The following is a 27,970-nucleotide window of genomic DNA, read 5'->3' on the forward strand; positions in this document are numbered from 1 at the left end:
ACCACACGAGGGTCGGTGGATAGGAACATAAAATACACTAAAAGAAGGTGTTTCCTCGTCAGGAGGCCACACTGGTCTGAAAAGCTGCTCCTCACAGCTCCTCACAAGCCTTCAGCAGCTGCTGTAAGAACCCCAGCAGCACGTGTGTGTCGGGCGCCGCAGCGTCCCCCTGCAGGCGCGCCAGCGTCCGCCTCACGTCCTGGAGCCTCTGCTGAGGACTGAAGGTGTCTCCTGCGCCGCCCTCCTGCCCCTCCCCTCCCTCCTCAGCCCTCAGGTACTTGACCAGGTGCTCCTGGATGCCGGGGCCCTCCTCGCCGCCCAGCAGGTCTGCGAGGGCGGCAGCGTCCTGTGGCCCGCTGACGGCCAGCAGATGCAGCAGCGCGTGTGAGATGGTGTGTCTCAGGCTGTCGCTGTAGCAGTACTCCAGGAAGTCGTTGGCGTCCTTGCTGCTGTGGTAGGCTCTGGCCAGCGAGCGGCAGATGCTGGCGAAGCTCTCCGAGTCGCCGTAGCAGCCGCGGCGGGCGGGCGCGGCCAGGGCGGCCGCCGACTTGATCCTCACTTTGAAGTTGGTGCAGGAGGTGACCACGTGGCAAAGGGCGGCGAAGGCATGGTGGGACCAGGGCGCCGAGCCTGCGAGGACAGAGGCGTGAGGCAGCGTGACGTCACCCCGCTGGCCACGGCGACACTCACCCAGGGGCAGCGCCGGGTTCCGGAAGGCATTTCCCAGAGCATAGCAGGCGTTCCAGCGCGTCTTCATGACGGCCGCCGACTGCACGTTCTGGACCAGCGCTTGGACAGCGTCCTCCGTCGGACGCTGGAAGGCAGGTCTGGTCAGCTGACTCTCACGCAGGAAGTGCAGCAGGCTCCCCAGCGCTCGCATGGCATTGCTCTTGATCTGTGACACAAGGCAAAATCCAACTCAACATCCAAAACGGAACGAGACGCCCCTAGCAGAAGCGAGTGGGGGGAAGGAGACTCGCCTTCTCCTTGTCTGCAGCAGCTCGGGTGGCGGCCTGCAGCATCTTCAGCAGCAGCATGTCGGACAGCTCCTCCTGAAACTCCGCGCCCACACTCTCCCTGACACAACACACCACGAGTCAGGCTCCACCCCTTCCAACCACACCAGAGGCCACGGACAAACAGCGTCGTTCAACTTGAGTCAAACAAGTCAAAAAACTACCATATTTCACGGACTATAGAGCGCACCGGAGTATTAGCCGCACCCACCAAACGTAAGAAGGAAAATCCATATTTTTGGTCCATGAGCCACCGGAGCACTGGTGCTGTCTGCGCTGTGGAAAATGAGGATCACTTCTTGTGATCGTAACTGACTCATGAAACACAGTGTTCTGAACTGGAGTCATGAACTCCTCACCAAGTGTTGAAAATGCGCTGCGTTCACCCTCCAGTAGATCGTCTCTGTTGGCAGAGCTGTGGACACGCGTGCAAAAACAGCGCCATTTGAGCGCATATATATAGATATATATATATCATATTGAATTCAAGGTGGTGATGCCTTTTAACATGCATGCGCTGCAGGATGGCGAGTCACAGGGAGGAGCGGACGCATCACAAACCGGGGGCGGAGCTTCATCAGAGCGCCGGCTGTCACATGATCAGCAATGACAGGCGGTGAGCGACATTCACCTATCACGCCGAGATCAGCCTTTCATAATCGGTGGCCGATGGATCGGCGCATCCCCAGTAAACATCCATATATTAGCCGGAGGGTTCAGACCGCGAGAAAAAAGTAGCAGCTCATAGCCGGGAAAATATGGCAGTTAAGGATACTACAAAACTAAAGGGCCAAGGAAACCATGAACAGCCTTCACTTGAAGCCCAGACAGAAGCCTGACGTGAACCAGTGAGAGGAATCGAGGCTCACTTGTTCATGATGAGGGCGTCGGTCAGGTTCCCCAGCGACCAGGCCGCCTTGCTCCGCACGTTGGGAGACTTGTCCTCCAGCGCAGCCAGGAGGGTGTTGGCTGTGTCTGCCACGAACATCACGTCCTGAGAGCAGAGCAGGGTTCAAACAAGCTCTGGCTTCCGCCACCAAGCCACGACTCGCACCTCTCTGAGGCACGGAAACAAGATGTAGACGCCCAGGGTGCGGACGGCGGCGCGCTTGACCAGCGTGTCCTCGCTGTAGGTGAGGCCCATCACCATGGTGATGCACATCAGCTGGGTCTTGTCCTGCAGGGGGAGGCGCACACACACACGCTGAGGCTGAGGAGCAGGAGCTGCGGCTGCAGCGGTGGGCGGAGACTCACGGGCAGCTGAGCGAAGGCCTGCGGCAGGATGGAGGACAGCGCGTCGCAGGCGCTCTTCTGCAGCATGTGGTGCTGCTCGTTCTGCAGGGCTCGGTTCAGCGGACCGCTCAGGACGTCGGACCAGAACTGGACCACCTGAAGCCGGACACACACACACACACACACAGCGGCGTGACTCCGGAGCCTCTCCTGGCGCCGTGCTGAGGACGCACCTGCGTGACGGGGACCCGGACGCTCTCGGGGGTGTGGCTCTCCGCTCGGTACTGCTGGATGATTCCCGTCCCCAGTTCTTCCAGCAGCTGGAGGACCACAGCATTGGTCAGAGAGGTGGAGGAGTGCGGCGAGTGGCGGCGGCTTTACCTTGGCGCCGTGCAGCTGTATGGAGGGGTCGCTCTCCTCTAGGCAGCGCGCGCACATCTGCCCCACCTCCGACAGACAGGTGGGCACCAGCGACACGTAGCCCTTCACCAGGAGACACAGCACCTGAGGACGACAGCCGTCACTCACCGCCACCTTCTCAGGACGGACCTGACCGCACCTGCAGAGCCTCCAGTCGCACCGGCGACGGCTCCAGGGCGCCCCCTGCTGGTCCCGCCGCCTCGCTGTCCGGCGACTCCTTCCGCGGTTGCGTCACCAGAGCTACGCAGAGCCGCAACAGCCACGGGGACGAGCCGTCCCCTTCGCCCGGCGTGCGGGACAGGTGGGGGGACGCAGGGTTCGGGGTGCGCTTGGATGGAGATGCGGAGCTTCTCTGTCTCCAGCTGAGGGCCGAGTCCTGGGGTGAGAAGGAGCCCGCGGCGCTGCTGCCCTCTGGCTGCTGGAGGAGGAGCTGCACCTCAGGAAGCGGCGCTTGCGTGGAGACCAGAGCGCCATACAGCGTCAGCGCAGACACTCGCACGTTGACCTCTGCTGGCAGGGATGAGACCCACACTTGAGCTCCTGCTCCAGCTGCTGCGTGCAGCCTTTTAGCTAGAGGGTGTCTAAACTGCGAAACATGGAAAACTGTCTGCCCTCCAGCACTCCAAACCGGACGCCCTGTTTCCTGAGCAGGACGCCCTAAATGTGTTATTAGTGCCTGTATAATGCCCAACTCTCAGTGCCATCTCACTGCTTTACATTCAATTGTGTTTCCGCCCGGTGAATATGATCCAAATTCACACATTCTTGAACCTTTATCAGATGTATTTTGGCCATCGCGGTCGCCATATTTGTTTACCGCCGTCATCTGGCGACACTGGCGGCATGGAAGCTGCTGTTGATGGGATGTCAGGAGGAAACCGCAGATCAGTTCCAAACTTCAAAACAAACTCATTGCTTTCTAATGGGAGGAATATTTGGCGCCCCCCACCTTGCCCGTAGTGAGGGAAAGAATCATTATAGAAATGTTCTTATTGTTATAATGAATGAGGGTCAGTCCAGTAAAACAGCTGCCCAGGGACCCTGCATCTTAGTGTTACCATGGCAACAGTTACTGGCTGTTAACATTTCTTATTTGACTCAGATGCTTGTTTATTTGTTGTTTATCAAGTTACTTTGGTGCAAACAGATGTTTACAGCTGTGTTTTTTACAAAGCAAGTTGTGAGTTGTCAGTCATTGACATGGTGTGGTGGGAGGGTGCGGGGCTAGGGGCGGGGATATGGGTTGAGGACGGGGTTTTGGACGTCCTGTTTCAGAATCCTAGCTAAAAGCCTGGCAGCGTGTGAAGTCACAAACCTCGGTGGCGAACAAAGGGGCAGATCTGCCTCCACAGCGGGCTCAGCAGACCCGGCCGGAGACGGTGGTAGGGAGCGTTGGACACCAGGTTGGCGAGGCACTGAAACACAGCAGGTTTAGTCGCCGAGTCTCCACAGGGAGCTGGGAGGGTGGGTACCTTGATGACCTGAGTGAGCGTCTGCGGCGAGGTCTCCGACAGCAGCGCCAGGCTGAGGGAGCGGTGCAGTTCCCGGACGGCGGCGGCCAGGGTGAAGGAGAAGGGCGTGTAGGAGGCACGCGGCGATGCTGTGTCTTCGGCTACGGCCAGAAACTGCCGGGAGCCCTCCAGGATGGAGGCCAGCACCTGCAGCGCGGCCGTGCGCACCTGCGGATGCAGTGGTTCAATGGGGCGCTCAGGGTCTGGACTCGGAGCGGAACACTACCTTCGGCGACGGGTCCTTCAGCACCACGGTGAGCAGGCTGAGCGCCGGCGTCCCTCCGGCGACGGGAGCGTCGGGGATGAAGGAGGACCAGTAGCCGTACAGCGTCCGCTTCTCCACGCCTTTCACCACCGCCAGCAGGCAGTGCAGCGCCCCCTGTCGCATGCCAGCGTGGTACAGTCTGCAGGAGAGCGCAGGCTGTCAACACGCAGGGGTTGTCAGGACTCAACTCTCCGCAGATACCTCAGTTTGCCCTGGGCTCCTCCTTCTGGGTCTGAAAACTCAGAGTCGGATGTGTTCTGTTTCCAGGAGGGGTAAAAGGTGGGTGCAGCCGGGGAGAGAGGGGGGCGCCTCAGCGCGGCGTGCGGGGCTTCGGCCGCCACCTCGCCCTCGTCCTCCTCTCCCTCCTCGCTGCTCGTCTTCTTCCCCTTCCCTTTGGATTTCCTCTTCTTATTCTTGACATGTGTTTGAGAAGACACTCAGAGTCGGAACACAAACGGAGGGACGCAGGCGTCACCTCACCTGTTTTCCGGGTCCAGCGGCAGCCTTGGACACCTGAGGTGGTTTGGGTGCCTCCACACACTTGCTGGCCGAGCGACTCTCGTACGGGGGTAGAGGAACCGGGTGGAGAACCGCAGCCCAGTCCACGTTGACCCCCGGAGATCCCTGGAACATCAGCCTCTGCAGGAAACATCTCACCTTCAGCTGCCGCCTCCTGTTTCCAGTCATGTTCTCATTTCACCTTCAGAGCAGCCAGGAGGAATCCCAGTTCGTCTGCTGCCACAAATTTCCATTTCCCTCCAGAGAGACAATACTGCAGCCCCTTCAGAGCAGCCTGGACCACCTGCACGTCACATGCATCACAGGCCATGATGTCACTGCGCCTCGACTCCGTGATGAAAGTGGGCCAGGACCGTACCATGCAGTGAAAGAGCTCGTCGGTGTCCGGGGATCTGGGGGACTGCAGCGTCTTCAGGAAGACTTTGAAACAGATGCTTCGGTATTGATCGTCCAGCGGCGGCTGACCAGGGATCCTGGCGACAAAACGGTTGCCGGTGGTTTTCTGCTCACCATACAGTGACCTGCTCTTCACCAACCCTCACCTGAGGCAAACGCTGGCCAAACATTTGAGCGCCACGTGCTTCAGCTCCACGTCCGACTGAGCAGGAGCACTGTAGCGCAGCAGGACGCCGTCGTCGCCCAGTAAAGTGCCCAGGTGCTAGCAAGAGGACACCACGGAGGCTTGAGCGGGAGACGAGGTGGACGGCGGGAGCACTCACCCGATGGCACTGTGGTCCGTTCCCGTACACCACGGTGGAGAGAGCCAGCAGGACGCTGGAGTGCGTCCAGGCGCTGCAGACTCTCAAGGCGCTGGTGACGTAGTTCAAGAGCACCTCCAGGGTCTGTTCGTCCATGATGACCTTGGAAGGAACCAACAGGTGAGCACCACCCCAGGACGGCAGGAAGGCCGGCGCCTCACCTTGAGCTGATTGAGAAGGTGGTGGATGAGTCGGCACAGTTTGACCAGCAGGTGCTCTTGGGTCAGCGGCACCAGTCGGCTGGCGTGTTGGAGCAGCACACACACCTCCTGCAACACAGCCACCTGGACTGTTGAGGAGGAACATGGAAGGTTCACGCGCTCAGCTCGTCTGAGCGGTGCACTCTACACTCAAAAAGTGGTGATCCGTGTGCAGATGGTAGACAATCGGTTTTAGAAAGTTAAGCGCGTGTACCGTCACACAACATGATGAGGCGCCTCACCAGTTTGCATGTCACAGCGCTGCTGACAACACCTGGCAGCCTGGAGCTCAGAAGACTGAGGCTCCAGTGCAGGTCAGCGGGCAGCAGGACAAGCACCGCCTGCATCAGATCATCTTTCATCACCGCTTGGCTGCAACAACCAGCAGCTCTAACCTTGCGTTTCTCCCCCAGCACTGCTAACAGAAGCAGCCCCAGCCTCCTGTGCCGAGGTTCGGGGGTCAGCCCACCTCCACCACCCGCTGTCACCGTACCTCAGGTCGGATGTTGACGCTCGGGTCGGCGGAGGTGTTGTAGTTTTCGGAGATGATCTGGTCGAACAGCGAGTTGAGCTCCTCCCGCAGCTGCTCCGAGTCCGCCCGCAGCGTCCGCAGTTTGGCTCCGCACCGGAAGAAGTGCCGCTCCGCGCCGGACGCAGCGCTGCTCCACCGCGGCTGCTCCTGCGGGCTGAACGGGGCGGCGTCCGCCGACAGCGGCACCGCTGGAAACACAGGAGCATCGCTACGACCGATGGAAGCCGGAGACAGCAACACCCCGGCTTCTGACGACATGATGCCTGGAACGCCTTCAGCGGAAGTAATTCTGCTGACATCCGGGTCGCCTTCTTCTTCTCTTCCATTATTTCAATTCATTACTGCCATCCAGTGGACAATACTAGAGCTGCATGTTTTGTTGCACGATGTGAAGAACAAACGTGGATTCCAGTGCTTGAGTTAAGGATAAGAATTCAGATGGCCGCTTTGTCAAGGCCAAACAAAACACTATGAGCTGTGTTAATTCCATGCAACAACACAGTGTCACGTGAGGGCAGACTTGTTGTAAAACTCTCATTTAAGCCACGAACTTCAGCATCTCTCAGGAAAACACAGAATCCTGCCGCATCTCCTCCGAGATTCTGGCGCAGAACGTCCTTCTCAGGTGGACACAGGACAGCAGATCAAGAATTACTTTGCTTTTATCATATCAGATCCGTTCGACATATTCAGTATTTCTTTCCAACTGAATAAGCGTCTAATATGGTCCATGATCCAGGAGAAAACTAGTTTCTGTCCCTGCAGAGACTAGGTTTCTTTGTTCCATGTCACTGGAACAGCTTCAGAGTGTTTAAAAAGCTTTGCTCCAAACCCAGAGTTGCTTCCACAAGAGTCTGGCCGCAGCAAAGGCCAGCGACCCTGGCGAGCGTGTGTCTGTGACAAGCATCAAACCACGGTGCTCACCTTGACCTCCGCTGGATCCCCGCACCCCACCACACATCAAAGCACCAGCAGAAGCGCCAAGTGACACCTGCAATAAAAGGTGAAGCAGTCCAGCTTTCAAAGACATTTCTTTATTAAGGAGCAACAGTCAGCAGTGTCATTCATGCTGTCACAATTGAAAATTAAGGCATTTCAACAAAAACGTTCCTGTTGCTTTTCTGACGTGAAAAAAAATAAGTTAGCGTACACAGACCCGTCTGAAATCATGTACCTGGTCCAAATAATATCCACCAACGAGTCAGGAAACGAGGGTCGGTCCAGAGTGAAGTGCATTGTTTACGAGCAGAGCCGCGCCAGAGGTCGTGGACAGAAAGCAAAACAGCAGGAGGTAGGCGCGTCTGCAGGTCCGACAGCAAAGGTACAGCGAGACACAGAATTTAAAGGCTCAATAAAAAGGCAGTTCTGGAGGCTCCTTAGCCCGACTTGAAGAGCAAGATGGCCACTTGGCCGAGGTAGAAGTAGATAAAGTGTTTGGTTTCGTGGGTCACGTAGCTGCCGAAGTTCCGTCCGACGATGCAGTGCCACGTGGGGTTGTACTTCTTGTCAAACTCCTGCAAAGATCACAGCTCAGTGAGAGGTGCGCCGAGGAAGACTCAGTCAGTGGGGACTCTACCTTCTTCACATAGGCAGCGATGTCCTTCTCAATGTTGTACTTCTCCATCGCTTGCAAGGCGCAGTCCACGGCGTCCTGCTGCATCTCCTCCGACATGTCGGCATTCTTGATCACGGCTTTCTTGTCCGACATCGTGGCGGGTCGACTGAACCAGAGAGACACAGGTCTGAGGGGGACGTTCACACGCTCTGGGCCAGTTTTGAAGATTTACACGTCCTACACGTCAGGTGTGATGGCCCAGACCCGTGGAACCAAGAGGAGCCCAGGGCGGGTTCGTGTTTTGGAGCAGAGGGTGGACCAAGACTATGGTGCTTTGCTACTAGGTTGGAAGGTAAAAGGAGACCTGGCTCTTCCAAGGAAGGAGGCAGACCAGACCAGACCAGTTTCCCTGGTCAGGGACACGGTCAAAGCCAAACCTGGTCCTTTCTGAAGGTTGGTGCAGAAACAAAGTAGCAACAAACCAAATCTATTCCCAGTCTAGAGCTAACACCGCCCCCCCCCGCGCAGCAGTCGCGCCGGCACCTGTGGAGGAGTCCAGGCGGATCCAGTTGGAGAGAAGTCACGAGACACCGCGGAACACGTTTGACAGACTGGACACGGTCGCCATGATGGCGCCCGCAGGTGCGAGCAGCGCTCACCTGTCGCCTCACTTCACAGCCCGTCACCCAGAGACGGTCTCCCCACTCACCTGGGGGGAACACGGCTTCCAAGGTCCACAGTGCAGTAGAGCGTTTCTGCAGCCCACGATCCGCTTTTATGGAAAGAAGCACGCGGTGGTCGGCCCCGCCCCCTTTACCTCACATCCGTCCCCTGATTGGCTGCGGCGCAGAACGCACGCGGCTGACAGCGTCTTTCGCTCGCGCACAGCGGCGGCATCCTGTTTCCACCCACAATGCAACGCGGTTATTGATCAACTTGGACGTGATCGACATGGATTTAATGGTTAGGATTCACAAGCTGAGCAATCGTGACGTCATACCGGCAACCACCGTTGCTCACATCCGGTGTCGCGGTTTATTGTTCTCTGGTTAACGGCGAGGAAGTTACGGGTTCGAATCCAGCTTCAGGCAACAAACTTCAGCAGCGTGATGGACCGGTCACGTGACTGGGTCTCCAGCGTACAACCGTGGCTCCGTCAGCTTGTGGACGTCAGCGAGAACATGATGACCATGTTCTTCACAATGTGAAGGTCCGTCTATGGCACCACTGGAGACCGTCAGGGAACCACCTCCACACCGGAGCCACCATCCTGGTCTGAACCAAACCCAGCGCCGACATGCAGCGATGTGTCCAACAAACCCACACAGCAGTTCAACTCCAGTTTTATTAAAAGAGAACAAAGCATTACGGTACAAGATTGTACTGATGAAAAGAGACCTAAGAAAAAGATACATACCACATCGCGGTCATTTCCCCTCCCCCCCGCCATTTCCCCCACTGGTGTGGCTCCGTCCTGCACCTCCCAGCCTTCCTCCTGGCTTTGATCGCAGCTTTTTTAATGAACAAAAAATTGGGAAAAATGTCTAAAAAAACTGCATGCTGTTGGTTTTTCAAGGCCAATTCGCTCGACCAGCTAACAATTTCAAATTCCACTGGACGGTAAGTTAGTGGCAGGCGCCTGAATTGAGATCCTCCCTGGTAAAAAGGAGAAAAAGAAAAAAAAAAACATCCCGTAATCCTGCTCCATGTATCCATCCTCAGGCCTAATCCTAATCTGATCCGGCTCCGGAATGGGTAGACTCTGAGCCCAGTCCAAACCTTCAGAATACCAGCAGAACCAAAGAGAAGGAGGCGAGTTAGAATCACACCTTCACATGATAAAAAAGATCTCAGATGAATCTACAAAGATGTTAAGAACCAAAACGTCGACATAGCAAATCCTGAAAGAGGAGAAAAGAAAACATTCACTGAGGAGCTGGAGGGCGACCTCTGGCTCTCCAACCCCGACTCACACAGACATCACCACTGGGAGATCGAACCATGTCACCGAAGGAAAACTCAACAGCCTCAAAAGCAGATTTACAATTGACACAAGGCACAACTATCATACCATTGGGTGCCATTATCCTCCTTCTCTTCCTCCTCCATCTGTTAATCCTAATTTGAACTGACTCCTCTGATCCCATCCTACAACGCTTCTTTGATCTCTACAGAGAGACACAAAAGAAGGTCAGAGCACATGTGTGTATCCTTCAGAAAGCTACACGTCTCTTGGACAAACAGAATAAAGCAGCTAAGCACAGTCAAGTAGAGCAGACATGTAGGTGATGGTTGAGTGGGGAGGGGAGGGAGAGGGGAGGGAGGGATGGCAAATGAAAGCTCGCAACCAAAAGTGATGTGTGGAGGGCAGATGTCTGTCAGATGAAGAGGCTCTGAGGACGGTCATCACTTTGGTCCGGCGGCTCTAGGTGCGGGATCTGGAGCGGGAGCGGGAACGGGAGCGGGAGCGAGAGCGTCGAGGAGAGTAGCGCGGAGATCCTCTGCTGCGCTGAGGGGAGTAGCTGCGGGAGCGGCTCTTGCTTCTGCTGCGGCTGCGGCTCCTGGAGCGGCCGTAGCTCGGGCTGCGAGGGCCGTCGGTCTTCACGCGGATATAGGAGGTCTCTCCCTGGAGACGCACACAAGTCGGCGTTGGTCTTACGGGCCACGGCACCAGTTACCGGATCATTTCCTCCTCGTTCTGAGCCTGTGTGTGGCGCTACATACCTCATGGGAGCGGAACTTGGTGTTGTCCAATTTCCGGACGGCATAAGTCATGTCCTCTTTGCGAACAAACTCCACCACTCCGCTGCCATCGCGGTTCACATCAGCGTAACAGACATCACCCGCCTCTCGCATGTGGTCCTTCAGGTCCTGCCAGCTGCCGCTCGGTGGGAGACCTGCGGGTAAAACACCCCATCAGACCCCAACCCTGAGGGAAGCCATGACACACCTCCAACTCCGAACTTACCGGACACCACGACTCTGTGCTCCGAGCGTCTCGATGGGGGTCCATATCGTCCCCTTGGGGGTCCCGCTGACCCAACACCTCCGCCCCCACCGCCCCCTCCTCTTCCACTGCGAGGGAACTCCACACGCAGACGGTAGCCATCGTAGTCGTAGCCATCTCTGCCGTACACCGCATCCTCTGCATCCCTGCGCAACAGAAAGGATCAGTGCCATTGCAAACAATACACAAACATATTCTGGTTACTAACTATTCAGACGCCATTTCTACACAAGCTCCATTGTTATCACAGAGTCCACGAAAAGCGACATAAAATATAGCGATCGTTTCAACTCTGTGGCGTTTAGAGGCGAGGATCGGAGCTTGGTTTTACAGGTTTGGGAGAGAACACGTGGAGAAACCAAGAGAGTTCAAAAGTCCCCGGCGCTTCACGAACTTCGACGCAGGAAAGACCAAAACGAAAGCAACAATCCAGCGCGCCTCTGAAGGCTTCAGAGCACGAGGGTCACAAAGAAGGGAATTCTGGCTGAAGTCGTGGAGCAGGACTGTGGAGGGAGCGTGCGGAGGCCGGCTCCGCAGGAAGCTCACCTCGGGTCCTCGAACTGCACAAAGGCGAACGGCGGTCCTCCTCGTCGATTCTTCAGGTCGATGTCGCGGATCATTCCGTATTTGTAGAAGAGATCCTCCACATCTTTGGATCGTATATCCGGAGGAAGGTTGCCCACGTAAATCCGACAGTCGTTACTTCCCGCGGGTCCTCGAACGACACCCCCAGACATGATGGACACAATGCGTGGTGGAGCTTCGAAGCTAGCGCGCAGCAGCGGGCCAACTGGCGGCTATAAACACGCTGCGATGACGCGACGCGACCGAAAGACTGCGCAACGAAGCCCGGGACGTTCCTAAACCCCAGGACGAGCCGCAGAAGACGTAAAAACGACCGCGTCCACAAAGCTAACCCGAGTGTGTGCGCTACTTTCCGCCAAGCATCCCTTTATTCGCGGAGCTGTGGCGCTGTTCTGCGAGTCGAGGGGGCGCATGCTGCCACCTGCGGTACCGGAGTGTCACTACACCACTACCCCCCCGCAAGAGGCCGGTGTTGGGCAGTCACTCGTTGAACCTAATCAGACATAGATTGGTCAGCGATGCGACCTTGTCTGGCAGACAACTTGATCCCCATGAGTAACCAGGACTATGGTCTGCTTCATGTTTGGAGGGACACTTGGAAAGAAGTGATGGTCCAGGTTTACATGAGAGTCTGCATTTTAAAACCTGGGCAAATAAACTGCAACACTGAGGAGGAAGTCACACCCTTAAAACGCCTTTATTTGTCAATAACTTAAATAAAAAAACCAAAATGCTCACATTCAAGTCCTTAAATGTCCAGCGTGGGACGACGTCACGCAAACAACAAAGAGCTGAATGAAACAATCCCAAACTGAGCAGGAACTACTCATTCCTTTTTGGTTTGTTTTTCTCTGCGTCTCTTTCGAACCTCGGACAGTATTTTGAGCAGCGACAGCAGGATGGGAACACACATGGGCAGGAAGAGCGGGATGTAGATGGCAAACTTCTGGTCGTCGGGGAAGTAGAGGAGGTGGAGCAGCGAGGGGTCGAAGAAGGCTCGCTCAGACGCCAGCGTGGCCTCTTTACTGTACTGCAGCGCGAAGGCCACGTTCGCAGACTCCAGCTCAGCCACGGCCAGCTGCAGCGAGGCGACGGCGCTGGACACCTGCGGCAGCAAAAACAGCTCGTGTTGATGGAGAAAACAGGCAGTGAAACGCTCACAGGACTGGTGACGACGAAACACCGGTCGAACGAGCGGTGGCGCACTTTTCCCACACCGCCATGGCGACAGTACGGCACCTGTTGCGCGATGTTATCGTTGATGACAATGTTGCCGATCTGGTCCAGCAGCTGTGCCAGCGAGGTGACGCTCATAGTTGCAGTTGCAATGTTTTCCACGCTGCGAGTCCACATGAGGCGGTCCAGCTCCCAGTCGGCCAGTCCCGCGCTGCCGCACGGCTCCAGCAGGAAGCCCTGAGGAGGCGTGGCCGACTGCACGCCCAGCAGCAGCCTGGCAACACAGGGCGGCAAATGAGTCATGCCTTTTGAGAGGAAAAACCGCAGGTACGTCGCCACCCACCGCAGCTGGGCCAGGAAGACCCCCATGACTCTGGCCATGTCTATGTTGAGATCTACCGGCAGCTCCGCCTCCGGTCCATACTCATCATTGACGTTGTAAACCTTCACATGTCACAAGCAAAGTCGTCACGTCCCGGGACGTCAGTACAGCGGGGTGACTACAATAATCCCCAGACGTGACTGGTACCATGATGCCGCCCCAGCGAGGGGAGTGAAACGCGTTTGAAGGCACTTCCTGCTTCCTGTGGTCACGGATGTGAAGAGGAGAATGGTGGGCATCTGGGACGTACAGCAGGAAGTTCAGCACCGGGTTGGAGGAGGCCGCGTTGGATCCTACAATCAAACCACAAGCAGTGAGTGGAGGAAGGACATGTCATCTCCGTGGAGGCTGCTCGCACCCAGTCTGGCCTCCACAGGGTTGATGACGTGGGCCAAGCTGTCGGCGCTGAGCGTGTACTTCCTGTGGCTGCTGTCGAAGCGGGGGTTGACACCCAGCATGGCGTAGTAGAGGATCTGGAGAGCGAGAGAAAGCACCGGAACAAGATCAGATCTGGGCCTCTGCCGCTGACTGATGATTCAATTCAAGCTGCGGTTACCTGCGAGTCGATGCTGAAATTTGCCACCGGAGACAGCTTGGAGAGCATCGGCTGGATGTAGCTCTGCACCGCACCTTCGATGTCCCAGTGGAGGCGGTGCGATTTGGGGTCAGGGTTCAACAGACTGAAGGTGATTTCGTAACCTATGAAGCAAAGAGGGGGGAGACGATGGGCAGTCTGTTCTCCACCACCGGGACTCGCACCAACCTGGACTGGACTTGAAGGCTCTCATGCTGTCGGCTTTGCTCCTTTTGTTGGTGGGACTGAGCCTGACTCGGTCGCTGAGCGCAGCTGCGATGTCAGAGTGGCTGAAGGACATGACCTGCAGAATCTGTGTGATCCTGGGCTCCAGGTGGGACAGCACTTTGTCCAGAGACCTCCCGGCGTGGCCCGCAGCACCCGGGCGCAGCACAGCTGTCCGCCGCTTCCCGATGTAGACATCCACCCCCTGAGAGAGAATCAACGGTGTGAGGACGTCGTCCAGGGATGATGTTGACCAACACACATCTAACCTGTCCATGGTAAAAGCTCCTTCAGTGTAACACAGAATCTTTACCAAAGCAACTAGGAACCACAACACTCTCCATGATGCTGTTTGATTCCTATCCATGTATGGGTTTCAGTATTCCATGAGATGGAAGGTTAAATGCGTTTTACCGGCGGGAGAAGTGGCGAGGACTCCGGGATGACGTAAATGACCAAGGAACCACACGGACTCTCACTGAGCAGGTGCAGCGACAGGTCGGCCTCTGAGGGGTCCATTATGACGATCAGCAACAGCAGCTCACATGAAGCAGACAGAAGTCGCTCACCAGCAGCAGACGGCCGGCTCAACGCATCCTCCTCCATGATGGTCGCGGTTCGAAAGCGCGTCTCGTACCTGTACCGCACAGCTGTGTTCCCTGGAGACAGATTGCCATGGCATTTTCTCAGTGGAGGCGACGCAGCTTTATCTATTTACTCATACCAACCATCAATAACATGTTCATCATCCTTGGTCAGTGTCAGCGGGAACTTCTTCTGCTGCTCAGGGGTCACGGTTCCTCGTGCAAACACCACCTCCACCTCAGCGCTCAGCTGCAGCTGTACACAGAGACGCACGTGATAAGCTAAACAGTAGTGATTGATATCCTGGGTGAACTCAAAAACTAGGCACCTGCAGGTTGGTCAACTCATTAATCTGGCTGAACGGCAGCCAGGCGCGATAGGTTTCTGTTGTTCGCCACCACAAGGGGACGCCGATGAGGATGACAACTGCTGCGATGGACAGAGCAGCCAGCTGCCCCCGCCTCCGCTCTGCAGGTGAACAGAGACTAGTTTGAAAATACATTGCACCTCCATCCTGATGGATGTGCACGTGCCATACTGGTGGGTCAATTGCACACAAAATGCTCATAAATACACACCCAACTCTTCCGAGGACAGTAATGTCTCACTGCAGCAATTGGGATCCAAACATTTCAAAACATCACTGAAAGGAAGTGCAATGGTCATCACTGCAAGTGAACCAGCCAAGGTTGGCAGCGTCTGAACATTTGAACCAGAAATATGAGCTCAGAATGATATGTTTCTTTATATTTTGTATGGGTCCAATATTTATGACAAGTTAGGGTCATTTGATGGTCAGGTACATCCAACAGTGAAGACGGACTCCTGCATGAAAACAGGGCCTCTGTTGTTCACGGCGTAAACAAAGCCGACACGAGCACAGGAGCACACGAGCACAGGAGCACAGGAGCACTGGAGCACAGGCAGACCATGGTTTGACCATGTTGCCTCACAATGAACATTCAACGCCTCTTTTTTCACTTGTTCCATAGAGATTGGTTAGTAACGTTCAACGGGGTCGTTCGCTATATTACAGCTGTGGTGTCAGAAAGGTGAGTGAATGTTTAACGCATCAAAAAAAGGCATCACTATTCGAGTAATATAAAAAAAAACTCACCCACTTCCGTGGTCGCCATTTCTCAGCGGAAATGGTGCTCAAACCACGTGATCATCTTGAACCAATCCATTTTAGCTTTTAGAAACGTCACGTTTTTCTTCACTATTATCACTCCCGAAAGCAAATAAAATGAACCGTATTGTCATGCTGCTTCCTGGCACATTACTCGTAATATAAAGCAATAATAGCTGCGAAGCTACACTTCTCGTGAGCCCTACTGCTCTGCCCACGTCACTCTCACGGCTCGACACGCGCGACTGAGCAGCGCTTGGTCACCGACGCTTCCACAGATGCGCCGAGAGAGACGCGGCTATTCTCGCAGCTGTGAAACTTGTGTTGTTCTCATGACTTGGTGAGGCATTATTCACTGCGGCCTCTGGCGCAGGGCTCTCATATTAGTCACATTTTCCTTCTCATATTAAAGTCTGTGCTCTGCTCGCAAACAAGATCAAAATAAAGTCCTTTATTCTGGCATGTATATGGACTTGGTTTGGATTGGAATCGGCTTTTTTCCATGAGCCTTCCAGCTTGCTTTAACTGTGTGTTTCTGTTCATGAGAGAGGTTCCTGGTGAAATGTGTAAAAACAACACACGATCTCTGCTATATTTTATTGTTTAATTTAGATCTTTTTCCTCCACCATTAGACACACAAAGTGCTTAAAGAACAATATTGACATCAGACACGTCACAGTAGTCCAACACAGCGGTGAGCGCCCCCCCCCCCACAGCCGACCCCCGCGGTTGGTCCACTCATCAAAGGAGAAAACAGCAGATGCTCTCAGGTCCTCCACTGGGGCCGGTGGAGGGGATCAGCAGGGGAATGACACACGAGCATCATAAAACATCGACAACTCCACACAACTGAATACATTGACTGAGCTTAAATTCAAGCTAATGTTATAGGTAACGCAGACGCTTTCTTCGTCTCCTTGGTGTTGTTAGGAGCGTGAGAACGCAAGGATCATCGGTCTGTGGACTGAGGCCTGTCGCCGTGTAAGAAGCTCCGCTTGTCCTGCGATTCTTTGCATGATTTGATCAACGGTGGGGAGGAATAGAAGAAGAGCTTGGAAGCATTCCCACACAAGCCGAACATCAACAACGCACATGCTGCGAGGCGGCTTCAGCTGGACCACTCACTCACCGCGGCGGCGCTTCGACACTGGTTTGATCACAAAAATAAGCCTTTTCCCTTCAGTATTATCATTTTATATATTCTTCTTTCAATGAACACAAAGCTAATGATGTACTTTTCAATAAGTGAGGGGTCTAAAGTACAGTAGACAGCGCAGGCCTGTGATCCATGGAGGGGGGCGGGGGTAGCAGAGCAGAGATAAGACTATAGATCTAGGCCACAGTGGAAGGTGGTGGTGGTGCTTAATAGGCATGATTGGCCACGTAGAGGGACAGTCCGGACGCAGCGCCCGACCCAGAGGACTGGTACTTGCCCAGCGCAGCCAGACCGTTTGCCTGTGGGAGAGAAGGAAGACAGTCTTTCACAAGGCTCGCTCCCTTTTCTTCTCTGCTCCTTTGGTCCCACCTCAGCACGCTTGATGAACTCCTCGGTGGCGGCCTTCTCATTGGCCAGGGCGCCCTTCCAGGCGTTGAGGGCCGAGGCCTGCAGGGCACGGCCGTAGGAGAAGGTCAAGGCCCAGGGCTTGGCCAGCGGGCAGGTGTTGATGGCGTTGAGGTTGATGGTGGCTTCTTCCTCGGACTGACCTCCGGACAGGAAGGTCACCCCTGCGGAGCGGACCGGGACCATCATGGGGAAGGCCAACAGGACGGGCCCACATACAACAGCAGTCACTCACCGGTGACAGCAGGGGGCACGGTGCGACGGAGGGCAGTCACCGTTGCCAAGGCGATTTCCTCGTTGCTGTACTTGGTGGGGCAGGAGTGTCCGGCCGTCACCATGTTGGGTTTGAGAAGTGTCCCCTCCAGATACACGTGGTGGTCCGACAGAGCCTTGTAGACGGCAGCCAGAACCTGGCGCCCAGAGAGCAGGGTCTTAAGAAGAGCTCTCGCAGGAGGCTGCAGCGCGTGACAGCGATTACCTTCTCTGAGACGTACTGGCAGCGCTTCAGGTCATGGTCTCCATCAGGGAGGATCTCGGGCTCCACGATGGGAACGATGCCATTCTGGAAGAGGAAGGAGCCGTTGGGTGACGGGACTCACCAGGAGCTTCACCTGCTGCACCAGATCTCGGCCACCCACCTGCTGGCAGATGCTAGCGTAGCGGGCGAGTACATTAGCATTCTCATAGATGGCCAGTTCAGACGGCGTGGTGTCGCTGATCTTCAGCACGCAGCGCCACTTAGCGAAGTCTGCTCCGTCCTTCTTGTACTGCGCGCAGCGTTCCGACAGTCCGTCCAGACCTGCTCGGCAGAACAAACTCATTCCACCCGGACACCAAGGCGGCCTGTTTCAGGCGTGTTTGGAAGCCCTACCCTGGGTGGTGGTCTCGCCGTTGGTCCCAGCCAGAGGAACCACACCTTTGTCCACCTGCAGAGGCAGAAACACGCAACATAAGCCGAGAAGCGTGGAAGAAAAACAAAGCTGCTCTGGGAGACGGTTTGTTTTCATAACAGGATCTGTTGCTGTCATAAATGTCACGAGTGGGACTGTGTGTGGCAAAACACGGAGAGAAACCCGGGTCACAGAGGGTCACCGGGAGCAGGTGCTCTACCTTGATGCCAACCACGATGCCACGGTCCTTGATGAGCTTGGAGAAGTTGGTGCCATCGTCTGTGCTCTGGTAGAGGGTCTCGTGGAAGAAGATGACTCCGCCGATGCACTTGTCGATGCGCTCGTCGGCGGTGAAGAGCAGCTGGCGGTAGCGACGCCTGTTCTCCTCCGTGTTCTCCACCCCGATGGGGTTCAGGCGCTTGGCCATGCTGCCTGTGGGGACACGCAGGGCACGTTTGCATGACGGCAGGGCCATGTCGACACACACACACACAGACGTACCAGTGGACTCATCGGCGGCCAGGATGCCTTTTCCTGGAGCCACTATCTTCAGAGCGATGTCCTGCAGCTCCTTCTTCTGCTCAGGAGTCAGCGCGGGATACTGGTGAGTCATGGCGGCTGCGGGAGCAAGGCATGTCTTCAGCTCAGTCTTGGATGACAACAGGTTTACGTTTGGAACGGATCAGATTATGCAACAAGAGGTGACCCCACGTCTGCTCCCAGCCACACGAGGGGGCTTAGTAGTCACTTCAAAAGCTTGTCTTCGTCTTGAGACTCATGCCGGCAAGACGTCCTCGCTCATATAGACTCAGATCCCAGGACCAGGGCAGCCACGACGTGCTCACACACACACACGCAGCCGCCCAGATTATGTCGTCTCCCAACTCAGCGGTTACATAACCCCTCCCCTGCTGCTCCATGAAAGGCAGAAAGGTATTACACAACGCCGCGTCTGTGAGCTCCACTGTGGCGCTCCACGATGGCCGCCCTGATGCTCTGTCCTCAGCAACGCAGACAGAACCCCGGGCCTCCCGACGCCTCCGGCACATCACTCCCACTGACGCGGTGTCCCAGGGAACAAGCTGTGACTGCAGCCAGCTGGGCAGGTGGCCAAAGCACGGCCACTCCTGCTCTGGGTTGCTCAACTTTAAATGAAATGCAACTTAGTTAGCGAGCAGAGAGGCGACAGCAGGCCGACTCAAGGATCTCAAGACTGTTAGGACTAAGTTCAGCAGAACGATTGGCTGGTAATCCCCAGATTAAACTGAGAACTTTTGGAGCGGGCACCTCAGCGAAGCAGTCTGCTGCAGCAGGGACGGCCCAGTGAACAATAGAACCGGCACACTCAGCAAATACCTGCCATCTTTTGTTCCACACCTGCGTGGAGCAACCTCTGCTGAGACGCGTGTTTCCACACATCTGTGCCCGGGTGGCGCAAAATAACCAGAGAAGAAATGTTCTGATGCAACTGGGACCCAGCCGGGACACGGAGCAGAGGAGCCTGACTGACCACCAAGTCGTGACGGTGAATACGGACAGAGCTTTCTCAGGAGGCCCACTGTCGTGGGCACTGATGGACACACCCATGCAGTCAGATGACTTGGGCGCTGCCTCCAGCGGCCGTGGAGCAGGAAGTGTTCCTGCCGATGGTTGCTCACCATGACTCGTTCAAATACAGCACTGTTTGCCAGGCTGATGAGGAATGTTGCCAGACAGCTGCTCTTCCACAGGCCGAACAAAACAATGGTTGGAATCATAAACAACAGAGTTTATCTACAACCTGCGACACGATCCCCCATTAACACACAAACAATGACTTGGGTTGATTCATCGTCCACATTCCTGGAGTCCACTGGTGAGGAAACCAACGAGTCATCCGGTGACGCTTCACTTGGGGACATTTCATCACGGACGTCCTGTTGCATCAGACAAGACTCTGCCTGTCCTGGTATGGTAAACTGGATTTCTCACTTGCTTTCTGTGCCACACCTCAGTCTCTCTTTTCAATTGCTGCGACAGCTCACCAGCAGCCACCATGGTGACATGTCACAGTCATCTGGTTGTTGGTACTTGTCCACAGCGTTGTTCTCTGAAGGCTTCGGTCACAGTTGCTCTCTATGGAAACCAACTCATAGGCTTCCTCCAGACCACGTGGCTCTGCTTTCGCTTGTCAAAACAAGGAATTGTTGGGATTATAAATATCCATAAATGTGATATGAATTTTCATTTGAAATATATTTGTTCTGGCCAAAACACAATCTATTGAACTGATCAAGTGCTAAGGACTTAGTTTCAATCGACATGAATGAACATCTGTGTAACAAACACACTCGTATGGAGCGGACTGATCCTGACGCTTCTCTCTCTCAGCCTGTTGCTTCAAGGTCAGACTCCACAGACGTGATAGCACCTCTGCACTGCGGCATCAAGACCTTCTGGACTCAAACCTGACGTCACGAGGAGCAACTTATCAGGCGGAGGACAGACCACTGGCTGGATGTATTGTAAATGCATGAAGAAGAAGTGGAGATGAACTTGCTTTCCTTCACTAAGTGATGTCACTATAAGAAGCCCAACATCAACAGGTGTCAGTTCATCAGACTAGCTAGAGGCTCCACCAGGGGCCTTCCTCTCGGAGGCAGCAGCAACTACGTCACTCCACCAACACAGCTGGCCTCCACACTATCTTCACCGATGGATTGCTCTTCTCCTTCCAGTGAGGCTTCAGTCGCAGCACAGAGCTTGGAGTGTTAGCTTCCTGACACTGTGTTTCAGTCCTTTCAGACAGGGCTGTGGACGAAGCGGTGCTGCAAACACATCATGTTCAAGATAGACATCTCTGAAGGAATGAGCCGATGGTGGCGCCAGAATATTCACCATCACACCTTTGTCTCTGTCATGATGAGGGAAGAGTCGCCATCACTCTTCTGGTTTGGAGCCAACCAAATTCATTCAATACATTTGGATAATATTGCCAATAAGGCAAGGTACTCTTCAGTATCCACAAGATTAGTGACGTCATACCGAGTTGTACAATTTGTTCTCATTTGGAAACTGACGAGGGACGCGCGTCACCGTCTAAAAACAAGGGTTGGAGCGCCGTCCTCCACCCGTGTGGCGCGCATGAGACTGGGGTCTATGTGCCTGGAATGGTTCGCGCGGATCAGCCCCGCCCCTCCGGAGGATGTGTACGTGCGGCTCCACACCTCTCGTCTTCCTCATCACGGACCACCGCCGCCGTCTTCATCACGACAGACGTCAAGTTCTTCAGCACCTAACCATCAAGTAGCACGTCTTTTCGACGGGTTACGCTCATGTCACGGGCGGTAAAGCTCTTCCGCACCGCACATCCCTGAAGGTCATCCTGCCGCGTCCTTCCTTCCTGTTGTCAATTTCCCTCCCAAAACCCCACTAGAGCAGCCGGACTCGGGATGTTCAAGGGTTTCTTACCGGCTGGCGGGCGGTGAAGCGCAGGAGGAGCCGGAGAGGAGCCGGAGAGGAGCGAGGATGCGGAGCTTGAGGTCTCCTGCGAGTCTCTGCTGCAGAGCAACGTGACCCTTTACAAAAGGCTCGAGCCGGAGGGCGGGGCCACATCCTCGCGTCACATGACGAGACGCGGGTGTTCTGCGCATGCGTCTTCGTGGATCCGCTCTCAAAGTGGGAGTGCAGCGTGAGTCTGCATCTTTAAAGGAAACAAGCGAATGTTTTGTCACGAGAACCAGACGTGAGGTTTGAAACTCGACCTGCTGTGACGAGGCTGTTCCACTGTGCTGAAGCAGCGACCTGACGCTCGTACACATCTCATTGCTTGGTGTCCTCTCGTGCTTCCACCTGCTCCGAGCATCATCCAGCGACTCCACACGTGGAGGTGGAGGAGGACGATCAGGTCCAAACCGTGTCGCCTGTGACCTCCTCGTCGTGGCTGTGTCTCTGAGGAAGGAAGATTCTTCTGGGACAGTTGCGTTTCATAGTTGGGCGCAGCTTCACAGGAGCTGCGTAAATGTTTCAACAGAGTAATCTGACGCTCAGCTACATCACTAATGCTCGCTCACAGTCTTTGGCTGGGAGCGAGAGCTTTGAGGAGCAGGGCCAGGTCCCTTTTAGAACCTCTCCACTCAAGACAAGGCCAACTCCAGAGGCCAGAAGAATCTGAGCGGAACCGTCGTTCACATGCTCTCAAAAAAAAAAAAAAAAAAAAAAAAGAGCCTCACCGCAGGTACAGGCCTTTTATTCTGGTTGTGTTACGTACAAAAATACAAACAGGACAGTTGACATCAAACAGCATCCAAAATATTTGTATAAATATTATAAATAGGAATTTATCAATAAGGATTTGGTGACATAAAAGCATATTCAGGGCCACTCTTGTGAGGCATTCAGGGAACGTAGGACGTACGAAATCGTCCTCGTCTCAAGCTCAGGAAGAGACTACACATTTAGTTTTCCATAAAATGCTTCTAGAAAAGGAGGACTTTCTTGAGGAGGACGTCTAGCCTGAGGTTTGAGCTTCTCGGAGAAGGAATGTTCTGTATGGTACACATGCAACAGAAATCACCTCTTTTGTTCCCACAAATACCAGCTGGACAAGAGCTTTGTCTTCCACTCGCTTGACTTTTCCGTGAGGGGTGAACGTGATAGCAGGTGAATGTAGCAAGGAGCTGGTGAGCAGCCAACAATGGTGTTGTCTGTCTTGCACAACAGGCGCGCAAACACAGCGGCGAGAGGAGGGCACGCACAGGGAGCCAAGGCAGAACAAGAGGAGGAGGGGAAACACAGACTTTCTGCACTAAACGCAGCCACGCCATCTTTCTTTTGGGCCACTGATGTTTTTAAACCCATGAGACTGGCTCTAGGGGCCGGTTCTTCTTCCAGTCCTGGGAGAGCTTGGACGCCCAGGTCAGATCCAGAGGACTCAGAAGCGGGACAGCAACACAAGGGTCTAAAGGGCCGATGAGATGGTGACACTTTGATGTCTGTGGTGGGAGCAGTGGGGGAAGCATCCAGAGCCTCCTCAGCGTTGGATGGACTGGAGGACAAACAAGTATCAACCTCCTGCTCAGGACCCAAAAGATGGTGAGCCAGGAGTTTGACGGAGACGTGTGGATGAGAGGTGGGGTGACTAAACATCACATGGTCGAGGGAGGGGCAGGTTCCTCTCTCCAGGACTACGGGGTCAGAGGTAGGTTGGTGTTTTCAGGATCCAGGAGAAGAACTGGTGCTGGAGGAGGGTGAGATGAGGGGGACCCCGGAGACGCTGTGGTGGAGCTTCAGATCTCGTCACCCGAGGGAAGTGAAGCTGGAGCGTGCTGAGGCCAGTGGGGGGTCAGCTGTCTGAGCTTTCCTGAGGGAAGCAGATCAGTCTGTGGCGCGGCTCAGGCACTGGCAAACAGTGAGGAGCTGAGGGGCAGTGACTGAAAGGAGCCAGCAGGTCAGAGCCAGGGCGCACGGGTGCCAGCAGGGTGTCACACAAACACCTCCCTCTGAGGGCTCCTCCTGCCCTGGCCGTGCTGCAGCTGGAAGCCGGGGCCTGGCAGAGGGGCGTCCAGCTGGGGCTCAGGAGTGTTGGTGGGGCTGAGCAGCGAGTCGTAGTCGAACCCTTTCAGCGGCTGGAGCGACAGAGTCAGACCCCGCCGAGCCTTGGCAGCACGATCCGGCCGCTCCCGTAGCTGCAGGATCACCTGAGGAGAAGCAAGCGTGAGGGCTCAGCAGCGGAGACCTGATGCTGTGCTGACCATTCTCATCAGCAGTGTGTCAGAGAGAGACCTCCTAACCCGAGACCAGCAAGGCTGGACCGGAACCAGCGAGGGCTGAGACCGGAACCAGCGAGTGCTGAGATCATGACCCGTGAGGGCCGAGACTAGGTCCAGCGAGAGCTGAGGCTAGGATCAGCGAGGGCCAAGACCAGGACTAACACTAGCTGAGACCGGGACCAACGAGGGCTGGGACCAGGCTCCACCTGATAAAAGTGTTTGAGGTCTTGAGTGAGTTTGAGGAAAGATCTGTAGTCTGTGTTCAGTACTCAGTCTGGACTCGGTCTCGGGTTAGGCGGTCTCCACAACAAGACGAGTCAGATGACCTCGACTGGCTGTCGCTGCAACAGGTCCAGGTCAAAAGAAGATCCGAGGAAGAAGGTCTGGCGCTGGAAGCGCTCCAGCGTCCGGAGGCGACGGCAGGGGGTTTTGCAGAGCAGCTGGACAGAGACGTGGGTGAGAGACACCAGCGACATCCACCGCTCGCCAGACAGACTCCACTGACCTCGGTTATCAGCAAGGCCAGGGGGGAGCTGAGCTCCAGCGGCATCTCGTAGGGGCAGGAGCGGACCTTCCTCAGCATGCTGCAGTGGTCCGCCTCTGGAGTCAGGGGGAACTGGGATGGAAGACGCAGGTGCTGGTAAAGCTGGCGGTGAAGAGGTGGCTGCGGTAGCGCTCACCTTCCCGGTGACCAGCGAGAACAGCAGGATTCCTAAGGACCACCAGTCAGCTGCGTGGTTGTAGGGGCCCCCGCTCAGCACCTCAGGGGCTGCAGGGAAACGGCGGTGAGATTTGGCTCAGACGACCCGTTGGGCCGCTCCTCACCCATGTACTGGATGGTGCCACAGATGGTGAAGGCCCGTCCTCCACGCTCCAGCCGACGGGACAAACCGAAGTCGGTCAGGCGCAGGTGTCCTACGGCAGCACACAAACGTCAGCTCAGCGGACGGAGAGGGGCGGGGCTCCACTCACCGCTGTCGCTCAGCAGGATGTTCTCCATCTGCGGAGAGAAGAGCACATGTTCAACTGGGGTCCACATGACAAGACGGTGGCTGAGCTGCTCCATGACCCGGATCATTCAGACCGGAACCGCATCTCTCTGCTTAGCAGCATCAAACAATCCCTGTACCTTTCCTTCATTCATTTCTTGTTTCAAAATAAAATCAAATAAACAACGTTTTCATTTGTTTTTCTGTTTGAAACAAAATACCAAAAAAATGGAAAAACAAAACAAAAAACGTCATTATGTTTCCAAGTTGAAACAGAAAAATGAAAAAAAGGGAAATTATTGTATTGTGTTGCGGTGATACGGTTCTGTGGTTTCCTGTGACTGGGCGAGCTTGTTCATCAGCTCCTAGCACAGATAGAGAAGTGTGGCCGCCATCATGTGGCGTGACTCAGGCTCCTCACTCCCTTCGCGGCCCAAACGTAGAAACAAATCAAAACAGTTACGTTTCATGCTGTCATTTTTCTCTTCTTGGCTGCAAAACAGAAAACTTGGGGGTTTCTCAGTTTTTCCGCTTTTGTTTCAAAATGGAAAAACAAATCTAAACGTTTGATTTGGTTTTGAAACAAAAAAGGAATGAGGAAATGCACACGGATGTGAAAGCTCATTCATACCAGCAAACATTGTTATATTATATCTGCTCCCGTGAGAGTCGCTGCCAACCAATAACTTCACTCTGAGGACCTCATTCAGCCTGAGGCTCAGCTGCTGTCCTCACCTTCACGTCTCTGTGGACCACTCCAAAGTCGTGAAGAAACCCTGAAACCAGGAGAAGTTGGAGAACTCATGACTGCCCCACTCCATCTGCTGCTCAAGCCACAGTCAAGTCCCGCCTCCTCAGGCAGCAACTCACCCAGCGCACAGCCCAGCTCGGCGGCGAAGACGCGCACCGTGTCCTCGGAGAACTGGCCGATCATCTGCCAGTAGGTGTACAGGTCCCCGGTGCTGCAGTAGTCACACACTGAGGGGAGGGAAGCCATGTTAGGTGGGGAGCAGCACCACAGGGGGGCCCACTAGCGAGGGGACGCTGCAGCTTCCAGCTAGCTATTGGGACCTTATACTCAGTAAGTCTTCATTTTAATGTCATGTGTTTTGGTCCATGCAGAGCGGAGGTGCTGCACTCCAGAGGGAGGAGGGGGAGGGTGCGCGCGGTGGCCTCATGCTGTGGACCGTACAGACGCCAGTGTGTCGCCCGCCCCTCTCATCCGCCGCGGGGGTCTGAGGAGCCCAGTCAGACTGTGTTTCCTGGAGCTGCTGTGTGAGGGACAGGAGCGCGGTGCTTGTTGTCAGGGGTCAGTGCAGCGCAGCGTTCGGTCCAGCCCGCGAGGGGTGGTGAAGCCGACAATCTGGGTCACACTTTCTGAGTCAGTGGCTGATTAGCAGGGGGGAGGGGGGCGGGAGTACAGAAGGAGAGCGGGGTGGTGGTTGTGGGAAAGAAGGGCAAACAAAAAAAAAAAACACCACGAGGAGAGGAGGGGCTCAGTGAGAGGGGCTTCCACAGTGAAGGTTCTGGGCTCCGGGACTCACTAATGTAGACGTGGCGCTGGGTCTGCCAACAGTCCTGCAGCTCGTGGATAAATGGGTGGCGGATCTGACGCTGAGGGCAAAGGTCAAACCAGAAATCAATGGCAGAATCCCGAGACAGAAACACGCCGCACCACACATCTGCGTCCAGCGCCAGCGATCACCAAGAGGCGACCCTGTTTCAAGCTTCAGGACTGGACCGTCGCTCAGATGCTGGCCCGTCCGTGGAACCTTCCCAGCACCAGGGTCACGGTCCTCCGCTTCCCTCACATCAGAGCAGTTCAACAGAGCAGCAGCAGCAGCAGAACAAACAGCACTGAAACCTCCCTCTTCATCAGGTGAACACTCGTTCAAATCCAAAGAAATCAGAACAGGAGCTGAAGGCCCACGCACCTGGACGATCACCTCCTCTTTGGACTGCTCCAGCACCCCGAGTCTGAGGATCTCCGACTTGGGAATCACCTGTCGAGTGACGTCACGAGACAAAAGCAGACTTCAGACTGGGTCCATCACAGGCTGGTTGTTACTCAGCAGCCGACTTTGACAGCGTAGGTCTTCTGCTTGGCCGTGTCCTTGACCTTGAGGATGGGGCCGAAGGACCCCTTGGCGATGTAGCCCAGCACCTGGCAGGAAACACAGCAGAGGTCACGTGCACCTCTGGCGTCAACAAGCGTCCGTGTGGTCCTCACCTGGAAGTGCTCGTGTCCCGGCACGGTTCTGTGGGGGAACTCCGGCAGGAACATGGCCACGAAGCTGGGGAGACTCCACTCCGCCCGCAGCTTGCCCGGCCCGACCCCCGCCAGCCTCAGCACGTGCTCCGGGATGTCGGGGGGCTTGGCCTCCAGCATGCGGCGCCGACCCAGGCGCAGCGCCGGAGAGGCCAGCCGGCAGATGCTGGCCGGGATGGACAGGCCCACGCTGGAGAGGAGGCCTCGCCACCCGGACGGGAAGTCCTCCCCGCCCTCAGCAGACCTCTGGAGACATCGACACAGCTGCCTTGAGGACAAACATCTCAGTGTCTCCACCTCCGTCATCCAGTGCACCAGCGCTCTGAAGTGCCTCCTGATTCTCACCGGGAGGAGTCAAAGGTCACACCTTCTCCCTCACCCAGACCATCGCTCAAGACCCCAGGGTTCCAATTGAAACGGCTCCAGACACATAAAGGATCTCTAATGCAGTCGAATCATTTCAGAAGGACCGTGAACGCAACACGCAGCAGCCCCGCGGATCTCCATGGAAACCGGGATTCCCTCTCGCTGGCACCGCGCGTCACCCCTCATCCAGGAGTGTTACCTTGCTGTGCCGGCTGCCGTCGGCCCCCATCTGCGCGCCCGGGCTCCGGACCCTCAGCGGGACGCCTGCGCTCGCTCCGCGTGACCTGCCAGCTCCTCCATGTCCTCCCGCGCGCTCAGCCCGCCAATCTTCCGACAGCTGCGGGTCCGCTCGCCGAGCACCCGCTGGGAGAGATGGAGCGTCGATATGGCGACATAAAAACAAGTTAATCCCGGGTTTGGGACGCGTCAAGGCAAATCCGCCCACACGGCGCTCAGCCAATCACCGTGCAGC

General features: G+C 55.6%; 6 protein-coding genes across 17 annotated transcripts; all 6 read right to left on the minus strand.

Annotated features, from left to right (window-relative positions):
• Window positions 1–88: 88 nt before the first annotated feature.
• Window positions 89–6,756, minus strand: heatr6 (HEAT repeat containing 6). Of its 2 annotated transcripts, none has more exons than XM_053847832.1 (20): window positions 6,416–6,756; window positions 5,884–5,991; window positions 5,684–5,824; window positions 5,507–5,622; window positions 5,323–5,437; window positions 5,146–5,247; window positions 4,926–5,084; window positions 4,647–4,858; window positions 4,407–4,584; window positions 4,142–4,348; window positions 3,985–4,084; window positions 2,809–3,176; window positions 2,631–2,753; window positions 2,483–2,569; window positions 2,271–2,405; window positions 2,071–2,193; window positions 1,886–2,010; window positions 981–1,077; window positions 691–895; window positions 89–630 (listed from the first exon to the last, which is right to left on the minus strand). In XM_053847832.1, the coding sequence occupies exons 1-20, from the start codon at window positions 6,710–6,712 to the stop codon at window positions 92–94; spliced, it is 3,537 nt and encodes a 1,178-aa protein (XP_053703807.1). In that variant the 5' UTR covers window positions 6,713–6,756; the 3' UTR covers window positions 89–91. The 2 variants fall into 2 exon arrangements, with proteins under 2 accessions (XP_053703807.1, XP_053703808.1); XM_053847833.1 differs by having other exon boundaries at window positions 5,884–6,011; window positions 6,416–6,559.
• A 722-nt stretch (window positions 6,757–7,478) lies between these two features.
• dynll2b (dynein, light chain, LC8-type 2b) lies at window positions 7,479–8,849 on the minus strand. The gene is made up of 3 exons (XM_053847298.1): window positions 8,719–8,849; window positions 8,031–8,175; window positions 7,479–7,968 (listed from the first exon to the last, which is right to left on the minus strand). Exons 2-3 carry the CDS (start codon window positions 8,160–8,162, stop codon window positions 7,831–7,833), a joined length of 270 nt encoding a protein of 89 aa, XP_053703273.1. The 5' UTR covers window positions 8,163–8,175; window positions 8,719–8,849; the 3' UTR covers window positions 7,479–7,830.
• A 605-nt stretch (window positions 8,850–9,454) lies between these two features.
• On the minus strand, window positions 9,455–11,972 carry srsf1b (serine and arginine rich splicing factor 1b). 6 transcript variants are annotated; one of them, XR_008412795.1, is made up of 6 exons: window positions 11,563–11,972; window positions 10,978–11,162; window positions 10,734–10,906; window positions 10,420–10,635; window positions 10,081–10,177; window positions 9,455–9,788 (listed from the first exon to the last, which is right to left on the minus strand). XR_008412795.1 is itself a non-coding variant. In XM_053847103.1 (5 exons), the coding sequence occupies exons 1-4, from the start codon at window positions 11,751–11,753 to the stop codon at window positions 10,435–10,437; spliced, it is 750 nt and encodes a 249-aa protein (XP_053703078.1). In that variant the 5' UTR covers window positions 11,754–11,972; the 3' UTR covers window positions 9,455–10,177; window positions 10,420–10,434. The 6 variants fall into 6 exon arrangements, 2 of the variants coding, with proteins under 2 accessions (XP_053703078.1, XP_053703077.1); XR_008412794.1 differs by having other exon boundaries at window positions 10,358–10,635; XR_008412792.1 differs by having other exon boundaries at window positions 9,455–10,177; window positions 10,358–10,635.
• A 314-nt stretch (window positions 11,973–12,286) lies between these two features.
• On the minus strand, window positions 12,287–16,131 carry pigs (phosphatidylinositol glycan anchor biosynthesis, class S). 4 transcript variants are annotated; one of them, XM_053846767.1, is made up of 12 exons: window positions 15,661–16,131; window positions 14,872–15,011; window positions 14,687–14,798; window positions 14,528–14,617; window positions 14,373–14,464; window positions 13,923–14,163; window positions 13,716–13,858; window positions 13,518–13,632; window positions 13,307–13,452; window positions 13,121–13,221; window positions 12,841–13,051; window positions 12,287–12,706 (listed from the first exon to the last, which is right to left on the minus strand). In XM_053846767.1, exons 1-12 carry the CDS (start codon window positions 15,677–15,679, stop codon window positions 12,428–12,430), a joined length of 1,689 nt encoding a protein of 562 aa, XP_053702742.1. In that variant the 5' UTR covers window positions 15,680–16,131; the 3' UTR covers window positions 12,287–12,427. The 4 variants fall into 4 exon arrangements, with proteins under 4 accessions (XP_053702742.1, XP_053702740.1, XP_053702741.1 ...); XM_053846765.1 differs by lacking the exon at window positions 15,661–16,131 and adding an exon at window positions 15,122–15,610; XM_053846766.1 differs by having other exon boundaries at window positions 12,841–13,221.
• A 123-nt stretch (window positions 16,132–16,254) lies between these two features.
• Window positions 16,255–21,712, minus strand: aldocb (aldolase C, fructose-bisphosphate, b). Its single transcript, XM_053846771.1, has 9 exons — window positions 21,575–21,712; window positions 18,626–18,742; window positions 18,345–18,556; window positions 18,106–18,160; window positions 17,873–18,033; window positions 17,713–17,796; window positions 17,470–17,644; window positions 17,199–17,398; window positions 16,255–17,128 (listed from the first exon to the last, which is right to left on the minus strand). The coding sequence occupies exons 2-9, from the start codon at window positions 18,735–18,737 to the stop codon at window positions 17,036–17,038; spliced, it is 1,092 nt and encodes a 363-aa protein (XP_053702746.1). The 5' UTR covers window positions 18,738–18,742; window positions 21,575–21,712; the 3' UTR covers window positions 16,255–17,035.
• Window positions 21,713–21,720: 8 nt separating this feature from the next.
• rskrb (ribosomal protein S6 kinase related b) lies at window positions 21,721–27,936 on the minus strand. 3 transcript variants are annotated; one of them, XR_008412763.1, is made up of 13 exons: window positions 27,094–27,936; window positions 26,944–27,027; window positions 26,798–26,866; window positions 26,408–26,477; window positions 25,734–25,841; window positions 25,599–25,639; window positions 24,847–24,874; window positions 24,700–24,789; window positions 24,555–24,643; window positions 24,380–24,490; window positions 24,201–24,314; window positions 21,868–23,802; window positions 21,721–21,806 (listed from the first exon to the last, which is right to left on the minus strand). XR_008412763.1 is itself a non-coding variant. In XM_053846769.1 (13 exons), exons 1-13 carry the CDS (start codon window positions 27,725–27,727, stop codon window positions 23,587–23,589), a joined length of 1,335 nt encoding a protein of 444 aa, XP_053702744.1. In that variant the 5' UTR covers window positions 27,728–27,936; the 3' UTR covers window positions 21,829–23,586. The 3 variants fall into 3 exon arrangements, 2 of the variants coding, with proteins under 2 accessions (XP_053702744.1, XP_053702743.1); XM_053846769.1 differs by lacking the exon at window positions 21,721–21,806 and having other exon boundaries at window positions 21,829–23,802; window positions 27,094–27,378; window positions 27,698–27,936; XM_053846768.1 differs by lacking the exon at window positions 21,721–21,806 and having other exon boundaries at window positions 21,829–23,802.
• Between the last annotated feature and the right edge of the window lie 34 nt (window positions 27,937–27,970).

Source organism: Synchiropus splendidus, chromosome 17 (genome assembly GCF_027744825.2).
Source record: "Synchiropus splendidus isolate RoL2022-P1 chromosome 17, RoL_Sspl_1.0, whole genome shotgun sequence".
In the NCBI taxonomy this organism is placed as follows: Eukaryota; Metazoa; Chordata; class Actinopteri; order Syngnathiformes; family Callionymidae; genus Synchiropus; species Synchiropus splendidus.